We start from the raw sequence: 21,086 nt of genomic DNA on the forward strand, positions 1-21,086 counted from the left end.
GTTAAGCGGACCCTTCATGAGCACGGCTGATAGCGAACGGCTAGTAGCCACGGCAAAACTGAAAATGGCCTAATAACGGTGTCGCTTTAAAAACCTACGCGCGTTAGCGATGATTTGCCACTCCTCTTGAGTGCAGTCCGACGTCACGCACATTCCCCAGCGGAGGCCCATTTGTGTCCATTGTTCTTCTTGGTATTTCAGCAAACTGGGAGCCTGAAATCGCGCAAAAATGAAACACCGTCAATTTAAGCTTAAGCACTTTAACACGCTTAGCCCTAATGCCATACCCTCGGGCCTTTAAGGATGAAATAAATGAAATAAAAAATGAAAGTAGGCTCACCCCTCTCATCAGAAATTGATACATGAAGCAGTACTTTGACAGCCTACGCCAAGTCGAAGCAAGCAAGGCCCATCCAACATAGGGCATATCACGTTAACAACGCTAAAATTATTTTTTAAAGCGAAGCACTACATGCCTAATCCACCCAGCACTCTCACCCGTGCGTAACGTAAACACTGTGCGCAAGTGATACCCAACAACAAAAAGCAAACCAAGATGACCTGCCGGACATGTAAGAAAGTGTATGGGAACTCCACCAGCCCGGTAAACCTCCAAAACCACCCCAGCAAAAAAGAAGACATTGTCTAGCGGGCATGTTACAGTCTACTGGCACCACCAGCAGCACCCATAAAACGTCACCCCAATACCAATAATGTTGGCCGAGGTGGCCTGCTAGATGCATGTAGGCAAGCTTCGCGCACTGCAGCAGCCCGCTAAACCTGCAGGCACAAGAAAACCAAGATGGCCTTTCCGTATACGATAGAAGTTTTGTGGACTACACTACAATATAGCCTTGGGTCGACACTTCGGTGCCTGTTTGTCGGTGCCTCGTTCTCTTCTATACCGTTGTGTCCGGCTGTCCAGGTGACGTTAACTTTTTTCATGCTGGATGAGAGTATATTACGGAAGCGTTTAGATATTATGCCCGCAGCCAATAACCTAATCCCTTTTGGGGGTCTGCAATGACCTTAGCCCTAAGACGGCTAAAAAGGAGCTTCGAAGCCTCCTTGGGCTTTACCGAGAATACGTCAAGAACTACTACGAAGTGGCTGAACCGCTAACGTCCCTAAAAAGCGATGTGTAACGAACCCGATTCTTTGGGGCAGGGAAGCCGAACGAGCACTCGAGCATCTAAAGGAGTCCCGTTGTTCAGCCGAGGCGCTGAATACCCCTGATCCGCAATAGCCCTATTGGCTGTTTACTGACGCGTCTGAGGTTGGACCAGGAGTGTGTGTGGCGAAAAGAGAGAGGGCAGCGAGGAGACCATTGCGTTCGCCAGCCACCGTTTCACTCCGTCGCAAATTCGCCGGTCAACCGTCCAGCGTGAGGCATTTGTTACATTTGGGCGTTGCAAAAGTTAGATTTTTGTGTTGCTGGGGCAGAAGTCAATGTCATGTCTGAGCATAACCCTCTGTCTTACGTGACGACCTGTACGCCTCATGGGGCTAAATTGTCAAGGTGTGCGTTGGCCTTGCAACGGTACAAAGTCGTGGTCACCCACAGAAAGGGATCAAACAATGCAAACGCTGACGCGCTGTCCCGACTTCACAATGTTGCTTGGGGAGGTCACCTTTGAGTCGCTTTCTTGCCGTAACACCACCACGGCGCAAGTGAACGTTCCCATGCACTCGTCCTGTCTTTATTTACGGTCGCGCGCGCGTGTGTGTGGTGTTTGTGCGCGAGGCGATGCCTTGGTTACCCGATCCGTGCACCAAACTGAACTTCCAGTGCACAGAAAGTTAGCCGGAGCAGGGCTGAACTTTCCGAACGAACGTTATCGAGCTACGCTGTCCAGAAGATGTGCCCGCGTGCGCATATTGACGACGCAAACTTTCTTAGCGTTTTAGTTGGCCGCAAAATTGTCTGTGTTGATATCCTGTGTGTTATTTTTTCTTTTTTTCCCATAGTGCCAGGCTGATTATGTGAGTGTTTGCAGGTATAGTGTCATGGGTTAAATTCCCTTCTTGTTGTTCGTTGCGTTTACGCGCCACGCAGACACAGACCAAACTTCTATCTCACTCGCCTTTAGTGTTTTTAGGATTTTTGTGCTTTTGGTTTGCTAAAGTCTTCCGCCCCTTTGAAGGGCTAGGTTGTGTTTTGTAGCCTAATTGAGAGAGTGTTCGGATAAACCGAACTGCAGAACTGGCACAGGGCCCATTTGTGATTATACCTAGCTCCTAGAATTAGTGTTTCTCTTTTTTTTGTAGACGGGTAGATAAACCTAACGGCCCCTTTCAATTGTTTTCGTTTTGACTTAACCAAAACGTCAGTAACCCTCTTAAGGGGGGCAGCTTTAAGGTCCATTCGCGAGGTCAGTGGTCAGTGGTCTTGCGTGCGAAGGGATTCCGCCGCTGTGTCGGGAGGCGAAACATTCCCAGTACTAGGCTGTTGCCGGCGTCAATTCGCTGCGGCGCGTGCGGGAGACGGCTTGTGTGGGCGGGGAGAATGCCGCGAAATTACGTTCCTTCGCGAAGGCGACCGCCCTGCCAAGTCCCGAAGATTGTGCGTGTAGCGGACAAAGATGGGGCAATTGTTATCGTCTGACACCACAGCAGTGGCGGCTCTTGCCGTGAGATGCCCCTGTCGCGCACCACCACGGGAACGGTTACTCTTCGCCAGACTCCACCTTTCCCCCGACACTTTGACGTCGGTATGCATTCTCGCCGCCGCGTGCTTGCTCACCTGCGCTCAGGCTGTTGACCCTTTGGCGGTCGCCTAATTGATTATTCGACAAATGGCCGAGCGACAGCTGTCTGCGGGAATTTGGGCTCCCCCTTACTGATGTAGGAATGTTGGAGGGGCGTGCCCGAGAGAGAGTAATGCCGAGCTGTTATACGGCCGAACTAGGACGGTTAAATAGAGTTCTTGTCTGAGCTCTCAGCTGGGAAGTTCCGGTGCGACAAGGAGCCTCCACCGCTGAAGCTACGTTGGGATTTGTGCGACACCTAAACGACAGGTAGATTCGAGGACCGCGTTGGAAGTGAAGGGTACAGCTGTGTACCAGGCAACCAGACGGGTTCTGCGGTGGGAACAGACTCCCCGCCCGTCGTCACTCCAGTGGTTTGCGCGCGCCCGGAGGATAGGAGAGTTAGACAAAGCTTGAGGCGCTCAAGGGACTTATACGTACTTGGTGCTAGCGTCTACCTGAATTTCGAAGTTTTTCCTTTTGATTACTGATCTACCCAGTTACACTAATGTTAAGGGGGCAGTGACACGAAATTTCAAAGCTTAGATCGCGGGGAAAGGGATGGACAACACATGGGAGAAGAGACAAGGTGGCCAGCGCCCGTCGAGACCCTCCCGCTACCGACAGAGGTGAAAGCAGGCAGACGGGTACCGGTGAAGCGAGTGAGTATTCCGCGGGTGGCGCTGCGAGCCCTAAGAGCTGCCGACGCGAGGAAGAAAGCGCAGCGCGGCCTCCTGCCGTAGCGGCCAGCGGCGGAAACCGTAACCAAACCGCCCAGGACGGCTGGCAGGAGGTAGTGTCGCTTTCTAAACGTAAGAGAGCGGCACGAAGGCTTTGCAACGAGGGGGAAAAGCTTCCCCCACACCCCACAGCCCTCGGTACAGTCCTTTTTCGTCCGAAGGATCCGAGTGCAACGTTCGCGAAGCTGGCGCGCGACGCATTCGCTGGGCAGCTCACGGAGCAGCCTGGCGTGTTGGACGTGCGCGTGAATGCGCACCGTAACGTCGTGGCGGCGGACGCGGGCACCGAGGAGGCCATGGAGGTGCTCCTGGCCATTACCACCATCTGTGGCATCGACATGAGCCCGCGAAAGCCGTCGTCGCGCAGCACGGGCGTCATCGTGGTCGACGACATGGCGATCACGGCCGAGGTAGTTGCCACCAGCCTCGAAACGCCCGTGCCGGTGCAGTCAGCTGTTCGTAGGGGGACTGCAGTATACCTGCGCTTTTCAGCGACCACCCCCCTGCGGAGGTTGCCCTTCACAAGCTCCGACGGCCGGTGAGAGGGTGGCGACCGCGACCACTGCAGTTCGGCAGGTGTGGCAGGCTGGACCACGCCACCGCGAGCTACAATCGCTAGAGGAGGTGCTGGCGATGCGGGGTTCCCAGCTGAAGGCAGCGTGCAAGACCGCGAAGCCTTATTGCACCAACTGCGGGGGCCCCACGTCGTGCTCGACCACTCCTGCCCGCGCTGGCAGGTGGAGCGCCGTGTGCGTGCAGAACTAGCACGAGCCCCGGCGCCTGCCTCTCGCTTTGACGTCCGTGCGGCCCTGCGAGCAGCCACCCAACCCCAGCCGACGCCTGTCGCTCCCGCTACGATGCGCCAGTAGCCAGGCAGCAGTAGCGATACCGCTCGGACGCAGCAGACAGCCTAGCGACAGCCCACCAGCCAGGCAGCCCCGGCGCGGTCGAAGCGAGGTCAGAAGAGTCTGCGCAAGCAGCCGCCCTCGCGGGGACAGCCACACACCGAGCCCCCCCATGGCTAGGAGCCGCCGCACACAGCCCCTGGTGCCTACAGTGCTGCAGTGGAACGTCAATTCTCTGCGACCGCGTCGTCCGGAGCTGAGTGCGTTTCTGCTGCAGCACGAGCCCCATGTCGTGGCTCTACAGGAGAGTTATGTGCGAGTGGGTAGGGACGGCTAGGAGGGATTCGCCTGCCGGGCTACATCGGCTATCACAGCCCCACGGCGTGTGACAGTGCCCAGGGCTCGGTAGTGGTGCGTAGCGACCCGTCACACCCCCCAGGAACCTCGCGTGCCACACTGTTTGTGCGGAACGATGTGCAGCACGCAGAGCTGGATACCAGTGCGGTGACGCCAGTGGTGCAGGAGTGCGCGGCAGTGACGCTAAGACTCAGTGCGGGTGGTGCAGACATTACAGTGTGCAGTGTGTACGTGCGCCCTCGTCAGCCCTGGGACGCGTGCCTCCTGGATCGGCTGGTGTCCCTGTGCGCAGCCCGCCATCTCCTCTGTGGTGACTTCAACGCACACCACACTGTGTGGGCAGATGGCCGGATGGACGCTCGCGGAGAGCATCTGTGGGATGCCATGCTGCGCCTCAAGCTGTCTGTGTTGAACACTGGTGAGAGCACCTTCCGGCGTGGCAATTGCGCAGCCACCGCCATTGATCTCACCCTAGTGTCAGCCGGGGTTGAGGCCACCTGGAGGAGGGAGCCCAGCACCTGGGGCTCCGACCACTACCCGCTGCACAGCGCACCACCCGACAGGACAGCCAAGCGAGCCGCACTGCACCACGTCACCCACTGGGACCGGTTCCGGCGCTGCTTCGCCGAGCAGGACCTGGGGGAAGGAGTCCAGCTGTTCTGGGGCCTGCTTTGCTGCGCCAGGCATGCCACCCAGAGCTGCACAGTAGCTGAGGGGGCCACCACGCCGGACCTGAAGCTGCTGCAGCTGCGGGCGGTGCGCAACCGCGCGGAGAGGAACGCCCAGCGCTCGGGGGAGCGGGCGGACTGGACGGCGTACCGGCGTGTGGATGCGGCTTGCCGCCGTCACGCCAACCGCCTGAGCCGGCAGCGCTGGGCTGACCTATGCGTTAGCTCGGAGGCCGACCCACGCTGCCGCCGCCTCTGGGGCATCTTCAACTCCATCCTGATGCCCGAGAGAAACCGCAACCCCCTGGCTGCCATGGCCATCCGCAAGCAGGCCAGCTTTGCGGAGTTGGCCGAACTCTACGCTGCACACTTTCTGCCACAACACCAGGTGGAATCAGGGCCCGCTGCTGCTGTTGCTGGGACGGGGGAGGCGCATCACCCCCTCAACAATGCCCCCATCACAGAGACTGAGCTCCGCCGTGCCCTCCGCAGCTGCAAGCGTAAGTCGGCGCCAGGGGCACACGGCCTTACCTACCAGATGATGCGCAATCTGGATGAAGTGGGGTTCGGCCGGCTCCAGGCCGCCTACAACGTCATTTGGGAGACGGGGCAGCTGCCACCCGAGTGGCTGCTCACCATCCTGAGGCCCATCCTCAAGCCGGGGAGGGGCCTCGACGCGGTCACGGCATATCGCCCAGTGGCTCTCACCTCCTGCGGGTGCAAGCTGCTGGAGCGAGTGGCGCTGAGCAGGATGGAGGCCATCGTGGTGGAGGAGGAGGTGATCCTGGAGCAGTTCACTGGGTTTCGCAAGCACCGAGCGGCGACCGACTCCATCACTGACGTAGTGGCGGCCCTGGAGCACGCCCGTGGCACCAGGCAGGTGGCTGCCCTGGTGCTGCTCGACGTGAAGGGCGCTTTCGACAACCTGCAGCGCCTCGCCATCTCCTATGCCATGGAGGAGGCTGGCATTGCGGGGAAGCTGCGGGGCTTCGTCGAGGCATTCCTGATGGGCCGAACGGCACAGGTGCAGGTGGGGAACGTCTTGTCTGCACCTCGGCCAGTGGATGTCGGCACCCCACAGGGCTCCGTTATCAGCCCCTTCCTCTTCAAGCTGGGGATGGGAGCCCTGCCAGGCTGCCTACCCAGAGGGGTGCACAAGGTGCACATGTCGGTGTACGCCGACGACATTGCCCTGTGGGTGCTGGGACCGAAAGGAGACGGCAAGGCGGTCGTGCAACAGCTGCAGGCAGCCATGGATGCGGCGCGGTACAAGCTCGAAGGTGTTGGCCTGCAGCTGTCAGCTGCAAAGACAGAGGCCATGCTGGTACACCCGAGTGCAGCCGCCCGCGGACGGACGAGGAAACTCCAAATAGATGGCGCGGAGCTCGAGTGGAAGACCAGGGTGCGCTACCTGGGGCTCACCCTGGACCACAGGGTGGACTTCCGCCAGGCCGCCAATGAGCTCCGTGCCAGGGCACAGCTCGCCACCTCGGCTGTGCGGAAGATGGTCGCCCGAGACAAAGGCTGCTCCCAGCAGACAGCCCTGTGGCTGCACAGCGCCTCGGCAGTGGGACTACTACTGATGTACGCGCTGCCGCTGGCCACCCTGCGGAGACACAACTGGCGGCAGCTGGAGGGCGACCATCGGAAGGGCGTCCGCGCCTGCCTGGGCCTGCCCCGAAACTCGCAGTGCGACAGGACGCTGGCTGAGACAAGGGTGTGGACGCTGGAGATGACGGCCGAGCAGCGGGCCCTGGGCCACATCGACCGGCTGCGCCGAGCCGAGGGGGGAGGACCCCTGCTGCAGCGGCTGCGCACCCACCGGCACTCACGCATGGGGCGCATGCTGGTCCGGTACGAGCAGGTGGTAGGCACCATAGACATAGGGCCCTCCAGCCACCCTACAGACCTGGCGGCCGAGTTGCACCTTTCGATACCGGGCCTGCACAGCAAGCGGCGCACGCCCCAATGCGGGCTGCTGCAGCTGGCCCGGGCCGTCATCTGGAAAGACCTGGAGGGCCACACCCTGGCCTATTCGGATGGCTCTGCGCGGCAGCGGCAGGGCTCGGCTACAGGGGCCGCCGTGCTAGGAGAGGCCACCCGGCAGGCCCGGCTACACTACGCCGCATCCTCGGCCACGGCAGAGCTTGTGGGGGTCCAGCTGGGCCTCGACCTGCTGCTAGAGCTGGAGCCCGCACCCGAGCGCTGCGCCCTGCTGTGCGACTCCCGGGTGGCTCTGCTGCGCATCCGGGAGGGCGACCCGCACTCCCCTCTGGTTCGCGGCGTGCGCGAGAAGGCGGAGTGGCTGGCAGACAGGGGTGCCCGGCTGCGGCTGCAGTGGGTGCCCGGCCACATCGGGCTCGAGGGCAACGAACGGGCGGACGAGCTAGCCGCCGAGCCCCACGAGCTGACCCCCTCGGCCACGGATGCCCAGGCAGCGGCGGACGACGCCCGCCTGCTTATAAAGCGGCACGTGCGGGCACAGCACCCGGACCCACGGCTGGCCGCTGGAGAGGCCCCACGACTGGTGCGGGCTGCCCGGCTGCCCCGACAGCAGCGTTCGGCCATCCTGCGCTTCCGCGTGGGGGCTGTCTGGACGGAAACACGGAAACACGGAACGGAAACACCGCCTGTGGCTGGCCGACAGCCCTGCCTGTCAGCACTGCCGCGCACCTGTTCAGTCCCTGCCGCACCTGCTCTTCGAGTGCCCTGAGTACGCGGCAGGGAGGCCGGAACTGCTGGCAGCCCTGGGGGGAAGGGCTCGGCCGCTAGACGAGCTCCTATGGCCCCCGGGCAACACCAGGGAGAGGGACAGCGTCCATGGGGAGCTGGGTGGATACCTGGACGCCTCTGGGCTCCGCCTGGCGCTACACTCCCTGTGACTGTGGACCCAGTGACTGTGTGTCTAGACTTTTTTTTTTCTCCCTCTTGTGGACCAGACGTTGTGTGTGCGTGTGTGAGTGTGCGTTAACTTGTAAATATGCCCCTCTCTCCCCTGTCTTCTGTAAATATGTCACTGCTATCCTCTGTCTCTCCTCTCTATGAATATCTCACCCCTGCCCCAAATCCTACACCAGCAGGCGTTCCGGTGTCCACCCCTAGGTGTGACAATTTACGCCTGCTGGTGGTCTTTCCTTTCCTTTTCCTTGTCAATAAACTCATTAATTCATTCATTCTATGAAAAATGCTTCTTTTTATCAGGAGATATCCCTCTGAAGTTTGATGATGATGGTTGGATGTTTATGGCGCAAGGCCAATTCCCCCTGAGGTTTCAACAGTAACCGTTCAGCATAAGATATTTTAAATCTGCTTTTAATCTTTGCCCGCACGAGGAAGCCCAGAGCGGGCCGACATGACTTCAACTGCTCCTTGCCCCAAACTGCCGACGTCGGGGCTCCCGTGACGTTGCCGACGCGCCGGCTGCGGTTGGCGCGCGCTGCTGTACCGTGTGTATCACGTCAAGGTTTAGGGACTGCCGTCATGCTGCCCGGGCACCGGGGGATGGTGAGGGCTCCCCCGGTCTGGGCGCATGCCTGTGCTGGCTCGCGCGCGCGTCCAGACTGGCAGAGGCACGACAAGAACGGTGACGTCACTGGCGCCCTCGATTCGTGGCGTCTGCACTGCGTTCGTTTTGTCGAAACCGAAATTGACACGAATAAACGACGACGTAAATGATTATTTACGCTGCTGTCGACCGTATACTGTGCCATTCTATGATTAGTGGGCTAATAGGTACCCATACCCGTAGCAGCGAAAAAAACGTAACACGAAAATTTCTCGTCAGTACTCTTTTAATAGGTGTTCATAAATCCTTCGTTTCCCTCTAACAAATCTGAACACCTCGAGTTCGTCAACTCGGGTACCATCTCCGAAAACTTCAAAACCATCGCCCTGGGAGCCTCCTGCTAAATCAACCGGAGGCCGAGCGATACGGTTCCTGATCGCACCGGACTTCGGTGAAACGAACATCACAATCATTATTGTTACCCATTCTAGTGCCGGCGGCATCAGTTCGAGTAGAAACCAAGCTATGGTGGGTTTCTGGGTGAGGCATTGTTATACTGCGCCGTAGGCCATGGGTTCGATTCCGGGCAGGGGTGGCCGTTTTCCTGATGTATGCAGCAGAGAAAAATGTTGCGGTGCCGAGATCGCCGCGGACGTTTAGGATCATCAGGTGGTCTAAATTAACCCGGAGCCTTCTTATACGGCGTGCCTCATGTCCTCTGTGTGGCGTCGCCACGTAAATTACCCCAAAATTTAAAATTTTTTAATTTGCGTTTGAAAGGCACTTTGGTGCGATGGCGTCGTTTGTGGGGACGGATGGCGACTGTGTCTTCCGCGAATTATACCCCCGGCAAGGGGTAGAATCAGCTTTAAGAGTGCCCGCGCGACACATGCAAAAGATGCGTATCATTTCTCTCGTCTACGCCGTCGCATCATTGTCCTCACTTCCGTATTTGAGTTGCCGCTGCGCCATATTCATGATTAAGGCGACCCCTCGCGTCCGGCTGTTCCAGTCGTAGCTTCCGGGTGGCAGAGATGGTGTATTTTGGCGGCTGCTTGGTGAGCACGGCTGATAACGGACGGCTAGCAGCCACAGGAAAGTCGAAAAATGTGCCTAATAGCGCTATCGCCTCAAAAAAGGATACACACATTGGAATAACAGACACCGCGAAAGGAAGATTGCACAGCAATAAACGACGCGGGCATTATAAACCGAAAAACCAAAAAGATCATGGACAGATCAAATTCCAACATCATCATCATCAGCTTACTCAGGTCCACTACAGGACGACGGCCTCTCCCACTAACCTCCAACCCCTGTCCTGCGCTGCTCGAGTCCACAGTTTACCCCCGAATTTTGTGATTTCATCCCTCCATCAGAATAATGGCCTTCCCCTTCTTGTAGGCCCACTTCTTCGTATCCCCTCTGTTACCCTAATTGCCCGCAGGATGTCTGTTCGTCTCACTACATGGCCAGCCCAAGTCCATTTCTTTTTCTTTATGTGAACTATGATGTCTCCTACTCTAGTTTGTTCACATATCCAGGTCGCTCGCTTCCTGTCTCTGAGTGTTACCCCTAACATTATTCGTTCCATGGCTCGTTGAGCGGACGTAAGTTTGCTTCCCAGTTGTTTAGTACGGCACCAAGTTTCCGATCCGTATGCCATAACCGGCAGTATGCACTGGTTGTAGATTTTTCGTTTGAGTGACAGAGCTAGCTTACCTTACATAATCTTAGAGTGCTTGCCGAGTGCTCCCCAACCCACACCTTTTGGGCTGGATTTCTCTTTCGTGGCGGGGGTCAGCACTAAGCATTTGGCCGAGGTAGTTATGTTCTTTTACTTCTTGTAGTGTTTAGTTTCCTAGCTGAAAATGACTTTTTGGCATGGGTATTGCTTTATAATTATTCATGTTTATTTCTACCCCCACGGCCATGCTCCCTTATAGTAGTTCCTCAGCCATTGTTTGTAGGTGTTCTGCAGTCTCACTCAGCAAGAATATGTCATCCGCAAATCTCAAATGGCTCGAGTACCCCCGTTTATCCTTAATACTATGTTTTCCCAGTGAAGCTTTCGAAATACCTCTTCCAGACATGCTGTCAATAGTTTTGGCAAAATGGTGTTGCCCCGTCTGACTCCTTTTCGTATCGGACATATATCGCTTTGCTTGGAGGTTATCCTGCCCGTCCATTCCTTATATATGACTTCTAGTAGTCTTATGTAGGTCTCCTCTATTCCCTGGTATTTTAGTGCTTTTCGCTCGGCTGTTGTGAGTACGGAATCAAACGCTTTCTCATACTCTATAAATGCGATGTAAATGGGCTTGGTGTATTCTCCCGATTTTTCTATCATTTGATTGACAACATGAATGTGGTCCATGGTTGAGTACCCCTTCCTAAACCCAGCCTGCTGTCTCGGTTGTTGGAGATCCAGCCTGTCAACTATGCGGCTAACAATAACTTTGGTAAAACTCTTGTACACAACAGAGGGTGGGCTTATGGGTCTGTAATTCATGAGGTCCTTGGGATCTCCCTTTTTATGGGTCAGGATAATGTTGGCGTTTTTACAAGCTATGGGTACATTTTGAATCTTCAAGCAACCCGAAAATAGTACAGCAAGCTTTTCCAGTACAATATCTCCTACCTCCTTCAAAAGATCTACGGTTATGCCGTCGTCACCCGCAGCTTTTCCTATTTTCATGCCTTTGAGAGCCTTTCCAACTCCTCCTTCACTTACTAGTGGGAAACTGCAAGTTGAGCTTGTGCTCTCAGTAGCTTCCGGTGGTCTAACATCGCTAGCGTACAGATTGGTGTAGAATAATTCTGCTAGCTTACTTATCTCGCCCGAGTTGTGCTTAATGTTACCCCTTTCGTCTCTGTGTGCGTACATCCTGTATCGGCTGATGGCTAACATTATCGTAGCTGCTTTCAAGCTCCCCCTAATTGCAGCGTGTCCTAGATTGTTGCCATGTTATATGCATAGATGCCGTTCGTTTTACTTCTGTTAATCAGTTTTGGAAGTTCGACTAATTTAATCAGATACGCCATACTTGGCACTTTCATGTTCGTACGTTTGGCAATTAGTTCCTTCGTTTTCTTAGTTTTTGCAGTTTTTCACAACATGTTGCTTCTGCCACAGCTGCTGCTGATTCACTGATTGCCGATGTTAGGTTGTCATCTAGTGTTTTTACACTGACATCGTCCTGCTCGTCTAGAAGCGCGAATTTGTTTGGAAGAGGGATTTTAAACTCCGGCGATCTGCGTCCGACTGACTCCATGCGGGGTTTATTAGTTTGCACGAGTTTCCTCGTTTCTCTTTTCAGATTCAGCCTTACCTTGCTTCTAACCATCCTATGTTCGCTGCTCCGAATCTTACTTAGCATCTCTACGTCTCGCAGGATACCTGGGTTGTCACATAAACTGAAGTCAATTTCGTTTTTTGCTGTACCATCGGGACGTTTTCATGTCCAATTCCTATTCTTTCATTTGTAGAGGAATGTGTTCATCAACCTCAGGTAATTTGTCCCTGCAGATCCTACCAGTGTATCTCCTCGGCTGTCTATTTCAAAGTTTCCCACTGAACTCTCTCTCATTTGCTTCTTACCGACATTTGCGTTACATTCTCCCCGCACAATCGTGAACTGCGTTGTTGCTTTCTTCATTGCTGCCTCGACGATCTCGTAGAAGCTGTCTACGGCTTCGTCATCATAGCTGGTTGTTTGCGCATAGGTTAACCTGTACCGCTACTTTAACGTTTTCACAACAGCCGCGACTCTCTCGCTTTTCCGCGGCTCTGTTACCATTGCAAGGTGTGTGGGGCAATGTAATCATGGCTGCACGCTACGAAGATAAAAAACAACCAAAATATTTAATAACGTCTTCTCAGAGAACACAAAATCAGGAATCCACAGCATGGCTCTACTGTGAAGCTTCAGAGCCGGTATCACAATCTCCGAAATGCAAAAAAATCTTTAACGAATTAGGCCACACTGTAAAACGCATAACCAGGGGAACAGCAAGATTGAAATAGGAAATGTCATACTCATGCAGGAACCGATTATGAGCCGAAAAATGTACAACCTGCCTAACCACAAACTGACCGTCAACACAGAAAACCGAATAGACGCCTTCATCAGGACAGCATATAGGGCAGCCCTCAACCTCCAAATTTTCACGTTCGCCAAAAAACCCCGAAGTAGAGTATTTATATTACGTTTGTAGACATTAGGGAAGCAACGCTCCAAGCGCACAGGAAGCAGCTGTGAAAAAAAAAGTCAGGATGTCCTGTCGAATGCAAGGCACCCCCTTCCTCCCCTCTACCTCTTATGAGCAGTGGATGACCCGTTTCGCCAACCTGTACAGTAGATCTCAGAAAACCTTGCTGAAGCGGGTGGGGACGGCAAGCCGCAGTCTGCGTATCCCGGACAGAAGATTCCCTCCACCGGGCGAGTGGCCTCCAATCAGCACTTATGCTCATTAAAAATATTTGTTCTCTCTCTCTATCTTCTCGCCATCTCTTTCCTCAAACGTTCTCTGCGTTCGATCGCTCGCTTTATAACAGAACGACCGTAACGAGGTAAAAAATTGCGCCGAAATGGCTGGTGTATTTTTTACGGCACGACATGAGGCGTAGTACTATACAGTGCCGCAGGGTTCCTTCGGCCCCCCCCCCCCCCCGGGTAAAATTATATCAGTTAGAAACGATTTGTGCGCACCAAAGGTTTCCGTTTGTTTCGGATATTCATGCTTTTACCTTAGTGTGTAGGACGACACCAAAGAATCTTCATAAAAGGAAGTATACGTGCCCGTTGCCCTCCTTTCACGACCTACCCTTATCACAGTTAGCTTAACCTCATTCCTTTAACGTCAAGGTAAAAGGCAGGGAATTCATAAGAAACCTTTTCATTGGAACCACGAAAAGTACATTCCTGCCCTCTTTCCCTCTTTTCAAGACACCAACCTTGTGTTCTTCCATAGAAAACGAAAGTAGCATTCAAAAACGTCAGCAAAAATGAAGTTGTGCGGGAAGTCATGGCAGTATGTGCCTTCATTCCTTAGTGATATCTATATTCCTGTGGAAGGCGTTCAGTCATATCGGAGAACGCTTGGAGGGAAGTGCTGCCGCCGCAGGCCTTCATCGGAGCTATATTTCCTTTCGTGCAGGGTAATAAAGCGCGCTCGGTGTCTTATTTGTTTTAACATTGTTAGATTAAAGATACCTGACGCAGCGTTTTGCTGCAATATGTGATGACATCTGCGAAGTGAAGAAAGTATGAACCTGAGTAGGCGCTGAGTTGCTGCCGAAATGCCCGGTCTGCCCCGTCTGCCGGAAATGACCTGTTATGTCAGTCATAATCAAGGCCGGCTGAAGCCTATCGGCCAACCCAGCCCTAGCAGTGATGTAGCCCGATATATTTTTCAGGGGGTGTTGTACCCCACCGATAAAAAGAAAATTTCAAGACGGCAGCCTGCGCAATCCATATACATTATCGGTTTCCTATCTTATTCTCAGTTTTACCTTGAACTTTATAGATGAACTTTGTTAAAAGAATGGGCGAAAAGAAGGCCGAAAGGAGGGGGGGGATGCACCTCCTATAAAATTTCGGGAGTTGTTTTGACGCCAACCGACCGCCCCCAGGCTATCCACACTTGCCGCAGAGATCTAAGCCGAAATGGTGCGACGACTATTTTGGAAGCACTGAAAAGAGAATGAGCAGGAGTAATATCAGACACAATTTATTTAGCCTATTTCTGCTCACGGTAAATCGATACAACTGCAAAAATTGCATTTCTTGCTCATCCGTTCTCGTGACGTGTCCTTAATCATTTATGTTTCTGCGCACAAACAACACTTACGAGGGTCGCCCACAGTCTCCATCGGAGGGCCGCAACGGTGCGCATTTGTTTTTCAACTCCACAAATGCAGGGCTTCCAACTTATAATGGATGTAGAAATGCTGTCAGCGTGATTAGGCGACCCAATAATATCACACGCAAGCTTTATTTTAACCCACGTTGTAACTTAAGGCCCGATTTGTGTCACTGTGCGGTCGGGTAAATTTGTTTATTGCGCCAGTGCACAAATAAACCGCTGCGGTGTGCATGGCTGCGATTTCTGGCCCCGCAGGATTCCCGCCGTTTCCTCATTAAGCGACTGACCAGTGTCATGTGTCAGGGCACCGCCTGAGAGGAGATGCATCAAAACCTCCCAAAAAAGGGGACAAAATAAAACAAAGAAACTCCAGTTTGAACGCCGCGCCAGGAGCGCACCAATGAACGAACGCCACGCCGAAACTCCGAGCCATCATGGTAAAATATGGCAGTGCACTGATCAACTAATCAGAGAACGCCGTGCAGGAGGCCAGTGCGTGATGACCATATATTGACATGAAAAGGCAAGGAGCCAATGAGAGTGCGCCGCGATGAAGCCCAGAGGGGTTAAAAGCCGGGCGCACAAAGAGAAGGCGGAGGCAAGAAACCAGGAGGCGGGAGGAGAACGTGAGCTTCAAGGAACGAGCCAGGGCGACGCGGCCAGGCCACCGACTATGCCTAAAGAGGGCCTACTTCGCCTCGGCTGCGGCATCCTAGGTGCATCACGAACCTGTGACTTCGTGGCCCCAGCGGCGGCGATCGGACAAATGCGGCCAACGTCTACGCTACGTCGACCTTCGCTTCGACGGCTCCGAAAGGCTATGTTCGTGTCGAGACCTACCTAGGACCTCCAGCTGCAGGGGCTACCGGGGGGTAGCCAAAGAGGAAACGTGAGGAAGCGCGGAGCCCACGCCGTCGAAGGAAAGACCGAGCGCATCGAAGGCTGGTATCGAAGCAAGACGAGGGCGGCTACCATCGAGTCGCGGCCAGGCAAGGGTGCGACACGTAAGCGCCGACGACAGGTGTAGGCCAGTCCATTAGGGAAATAGTGGTAGGACACAACTAAGGAGTTGTGGTGGGAAATACATTAACTACGACTCGATGTAAGGAGTGTACATAAACTAATTGTGTAGAACTTTATTGTAGAAACTTTTGGGTTTTGCTTTGAATTGTATCTCGGGATATTTAGTTTGAGGTTTGATTGTTATCGGGTGTGTGCAATTGATTTATTAAGTGGTTTGCTTAAAGGGGTTTCCTAAGTGTGCATGAAAGGTATGTTTTGTCAAACACGTCAACGGCTTTCCTGCGTCCATCCATCTGAGCTGGTCAAGACAACACAACCACACGTTCGCGTGACAACCATCCGTTCTTTCTCCCATGCAACCTGATTCAAAGTCGGAAATAAAACTACTTCGACCGTGTCGGAATGGCGCAGTCGGATGGATGTCGGCTTCATAACGCGAGGGAGCTGAGTTCGATTACGACCACGGGAAGCGGTTTTTTCCTTGAGGTGCTTGGTGTGTACGGTGGGCTTTCCTGCAGTCTGTTATGTAGCAACATCGAAGACCATCAGCGATCCATGACAAATCTTTGCTTTAAAACCAATTGCGAATCCGCGCTTCTTGTGTCCTTTTAATATTCTGGCCCTGTCAAGTTCGTGTGCTGTTGCTTTCACAATAACATTCTCCATTAACCATTTTTTTGCGTTCTTGTCTATCTTGTTGGTCCCTTATCGGAATACACCTAGGGCAAAAGTGGATAGGAGTCGCAAGTGATTACGCGACGAGATACGCCATCGGCCATACTCTTCCTACCGGCTGTGCATCTGATGTTGCCGACTTCCTTCTGCGTAACGTCTTTCTCCATCACGGTACGCTTCTACAGCTCTTTACTGACCCGTACCCTATTTTTGTCGCGAGTTGTTAGGACATTCTTCTCGCGTGCACGGCACAATAGAAGGTCACGTTCGCTTATCACCAACTGGACAATGGCCTCAGAGAGAGACTGATATGTCTAAGGACCTCTCCAACGACCATCGCGATCGGGGAATGGCGTTAGGTTACGTCACATGTGCTTACAATACTCCTGTCGCGATGCTGCTATGGGGTCCCTATTTTGCTTGCTCTACACCCGAGAGCCGGCTCTGCCCCTCCACACCATTCTACTTTCCGTTCTCACTTCTCGTATTCCCTAGCAGTCATTGCAGGTGCCGGGCCAAGTTGCCCGCTTTATCCTCTCCCCAAAGCACATCTCCCAGAAGGCGCATATGACTCCCCGTATCGATACATCCAGTTTTCACCAGTTTCCCTAGCACCATTTTGTCTTCCCACCACCCTGTGGGGCTGTCTGACAAGGTCCTCTTTCCTTTTCCTGGACATTGCAGTGGTCCTTCATGGGACCGATGTCAGGTGCGAGATATCGGCCTCCAACGGCAATGAAAGTCGTTGAGGTTGCCCGCCTAAAACAATAGCATGATACCGACCGAGCGTTGCTATAACCATCACTACAACAGCGCTTCCAGCCGCGATGTTTCTTTTACAGCGTTGCAGCCGCAAAAGAAGAGCCCTTGGGCAATGGTTCATAGCCTATTACAGCATCCGGAAATGCGCTGGTTGATAGCCGACACAAGATCATGTTGGGCACGCTCACACTCTCAGTTGTAGCCCGGAGAGGCAAACAAAGATCTTGCGCTCATAGCCTGTGCAGTGCTCGTCATTTTGTGAATACCTCTTCTTTCCACCCCTTCCTCACCTTCAGAATATTCTTCCAGCCCTGTGCACAGCTACTTAACGAATCCCTTCCCCCGCTTCCCTTAACCGTCTCTTCCCACTACATCTATTGCATATATTTTATCCCTCTTCCTCCTCTCTTGTAATTACTCTCTGCTTCCCACATTACCTCTTTCCCTTTTCCCATATACGCTTGTCCTTCCCTCACCAGAAACCCAGCCGCCACCCGTAACGAGTGACCATGCTGCCCGATTACATTGCTGCCCTGACCTAGTGACAGGCAGACAGACAGACAGACAGACAGACAGACAGGCAGACAGACAGACAGGCAGACAGTGGGTCAAAAATGTTCATTGTTTAGTTCGCTCAGGAAAGACTATTGTTTCTAAAGTAGCAGCCTGCTTGATTTGAACCCCATCGGCTGATCATGCACAACTTCTCCCGGACATACACACGGAGCAGCGATTCCACCGGCACGTGTAGTTGCCATGTCTGTTATAATAAACTTTCTTTGTATTCTTTATCAACTATCTTTGTAAGAAGTTCTGTTAATGACTCCCCAGCCGCTAATGTCAACGTTCCAATTAATATTCTTGGAGTTACTTGCAGTCGTGTCTACAAAGCTAGTTTGTCAACACCAACTTCATAGCCTAGGGCCAGCCTGCATTTAATTCACGTTCTGACGGCAAGCTCCACAAAAGCTTGTGAGCACCACGGAACAACACTGCCTATGGAATACGGCATTTTTACTCCAGAAAGAATTACCCCACCTAAAAGGCGTTGTTATCTCTGCTTTTGCGAAAAAACCGGAAAACAATACTCGATCAGCCCTGTGTTGTTTTCTGACATGCGACCTGCAAGAATCTTCGTTCATACCTTTGGGTGTGTCATACTAAGCGGCCGCTCGAACAGATCGGAGAGGGAGGACTCGTTTGCCGTAATGATGAAGAGGCTGCAGTACTGGGCCCTGACAAGTTCGTCTGCCGAGTGGCGGTCCCGAACGACAGTCTGGAGACACTCGTCGAAGGAGCCCAACTCGGTGACAGTACCCGTAAACACTCCGCTGGGAAACTTGCCCGTGGAGTCCAGCACTGCGTTGAAGGAGTTGCTGTTTGATTATTCTTATTTTCAAAACGATGAGTATTCTTTTGTTCTTGCGAACCATTATGCGCTGCGACAATTTGTGGAACCGCATACGTAGGACCGCCCGTCCGCCCATCAAGGTTTCTAGCGCTGGTGTTACTTGCCAAGCCCCGAAGCCACATTATACGCATTTTCAACCTTAACAATGCGATTGAGAGTCGAAAGGTAGGATTTAGCGTATGATAATTCTTGGGAACGTGCAGCGCAAGAAAAAGACTTGAAGCTGCACCAATTTGTTCCACTAGCCGCTTTACTTCAAATCCGTGCTTTATTTATTTATTTATTTATTTGAATACCCTAAAGGCCCCGAGAGGCATTACATAAGGGGGGATACTATCCATACAATGCATACGTCAACACGCGCAAAAACGTCCGCACTGAGCGAACAGACAACTGGGCGAAAGATACATTCGTAAAAAAAAGGAAGGAAAAAAAAAGAAGAAGAAGCGACACGGAGTTACCACACAGCGCATTTCATACCCGCAGTACATTCCAATGCCAAGAAGTACACATGGCAGCCGAACATCAACGCTGCACTGGCACACAAGATACAACAGGGCACACAAGAAGTATCAGTCGGAACTTTCTACATTCAGAAATTTGCGCAGAGCAGATTGGAAGTTAGACGGGTCATCCACCGCTACAATCTCGCGGGGTAGCTCGTTCCACTCGCTTACGGATAGCACAAAAGGGGAATTTTGGTACTTTTTGGTTCTTGCGAATATGGGCGAGACTTTACAATCGTGGACAGTGCGATTGGACACATAATGGGCTGGAAAAATATGAGCACACGAAAAAGATGTAACACCATGATAAAGAGAGTGAAAAAAGGTCAAACGGAAGAATTTACGACGAGTGCTAAGGTCTGGAAGATTAAGAATCTGTTTTAATGCCGATACACTTTGGTATGGCGAGTACGAGCGCAGAATGAACCGGGCAGCCTTATTTTGAATGGACTCGATACAGTAGGACAGAATAGCTGTGTGAGGGTTCCAAATAATAGAAGCATAGTCAAGGGTTACTCGGTACTTCAAATCCTGCAGCTATCACCTTCAGCGGCCCTCAAGTTACACATTTTTATCAATGCCTCAAAGGCATACTCATCGTGTTGAGCCATACTCGACGTGACCACAAAACAATATCACTTAAAAACTTGAATAATGATGAGTAGTGTGCCCCGGCCCAAACAAAATAGTAATGCTTATGCTTCTGGCCCCTCATATTGACCTTGGTTTCGCCTGCGAACTAAATGATATAGAAGTTCTCTGAGCCAGCGAATATTACATATTCGCTGGCTGAACCAACCATCACCGATTACAAGAAATTCCGAAGCAAGAGTATTTGTTGATATTTGTGTCAAATTTCACCTTAGAAAACTGGTAAGCGAGCCAGCCGGCATTATTACAAAATCTGCAAACGTTTTTCATCTGATATTTAAAACAAATACAGAAAGTTTAATAGTTATAGCATGATTTCGTAAAATAGGGGATCGCAGAGTCGTTCACGATACATTTAATTTGTTTCCTTGTACCCGCCACATTTCCAGCACCATAATTCATATCTAGAACAATGGCGACTTTGTGCAATTAGAAACTAATTGCAAGATTTTTTTGTTCACGTTTCAATCTATGTTTCGTATTGACATCCTTTAACAATAACTTGCTATTATTTAAGTACAAAATAGTCCAGGTAACTAAAAATGTAACCCCAACACGAACTTCCGTGTCAATGATATAAACCCTCGCATTCAAAAAGTTTTAAATGAAAAAAACTAACACAGGAGCGTAGCTTGTGTACTGTGACACCAAGCGCAACACCTAAAACACGCATATTATTCTGCAGTTGGCAATGGATAACAGACGTTTTATCAAAATAACATCCCTACAGCCCCGGGAAGCTCGGCGTCATAACTTGCAACTGCCACGCCACCTCACTATTAAAGACGGCAATAATGAGGGAGTCTGTGAGGCTCGCAGCGCCACCCTTTTTTAACACAGCGTTATTAATTGTGCTTAGCGAAGAAGCTAGCTGATTCGCCGCTTCCTGCGCCACCAACTGCATTAACACTGATGGCCTCAGTCGAAGTCTTACGTTCCTGTTAGTAAAAGCTTAATTTTGTCTCTTGTCGACCAAATAAAACTTTCATCATCGGCTGGCGTAGACAACAGAACCTCCGATGTGTTAAGCAACACGAAACGAATTATGTCGGTGTATCTCTTAATGCTTTATGACCGTCTCGAGAAATAGAATTTTTAATATACGACTGGAAAGTTGGAAAGTTAACAAAAAAAACGCAAAATACTGGTCCAACCCCGTCGCAGACAAAATCGTGGAACCTGTAACATGCAGTACACTCTCTCATACATTTCCTGGACGCAAGAAAATTCTTTAATTCTGCCCGGCATGGCTTTCGTAGATGTTGTCCTTTAAACCCAAGCGCGCATATCTACTATTTGCAGGCTAATCTTGGAGTAACCTCCAGACT

The 21,086-nt window shown here is 52.3% G+C and overlaps 1 protein-coding gene across 1 annotated transcript in view; it reads right to left on the minus strand.

The window, feature by feature from the left end:
* Positions 1-21,086, minus strand: part of LOC144136988 (O-acyltransferase like protein-like) — a 150,846-nt gene that overhangs the window by 122,974 nt on the left and 6,786 nt on the right. The window contains exons 2-3 of the mRNA XM_077669438.1: positions 18,335-18,549; positions 99-213 (exon numbers count right to left, since the gene is read on the minus strand). Of these exons, the coding sequence (XP_077525564.1) occupies positions 99-213; positions 18,335-18,549 (330 nt within the window). The remainder of the gene's footprint in view (positions 1-98; positions 214-18,334; positions 18,550-21,086) is intronic.

Source organism: Haemaphysalis longicornis, unplaced genomic scaffold (assembly GCF_048455015.1).
Source record: "Haemaphysalis longicornis isolate Haplotype H1 unplaced genomic scaffold, Haemaphysalis longicornis Haplotype H1 scaffold_1, whole genome shotgun sequence".
Taxonomy (NCBI): Eukaryota; Metazoa; Arthropoda; class Arachnida; order Ixodida; family Ixodidae; genus Haemaphysalis; species Haemaphysalis longicornis.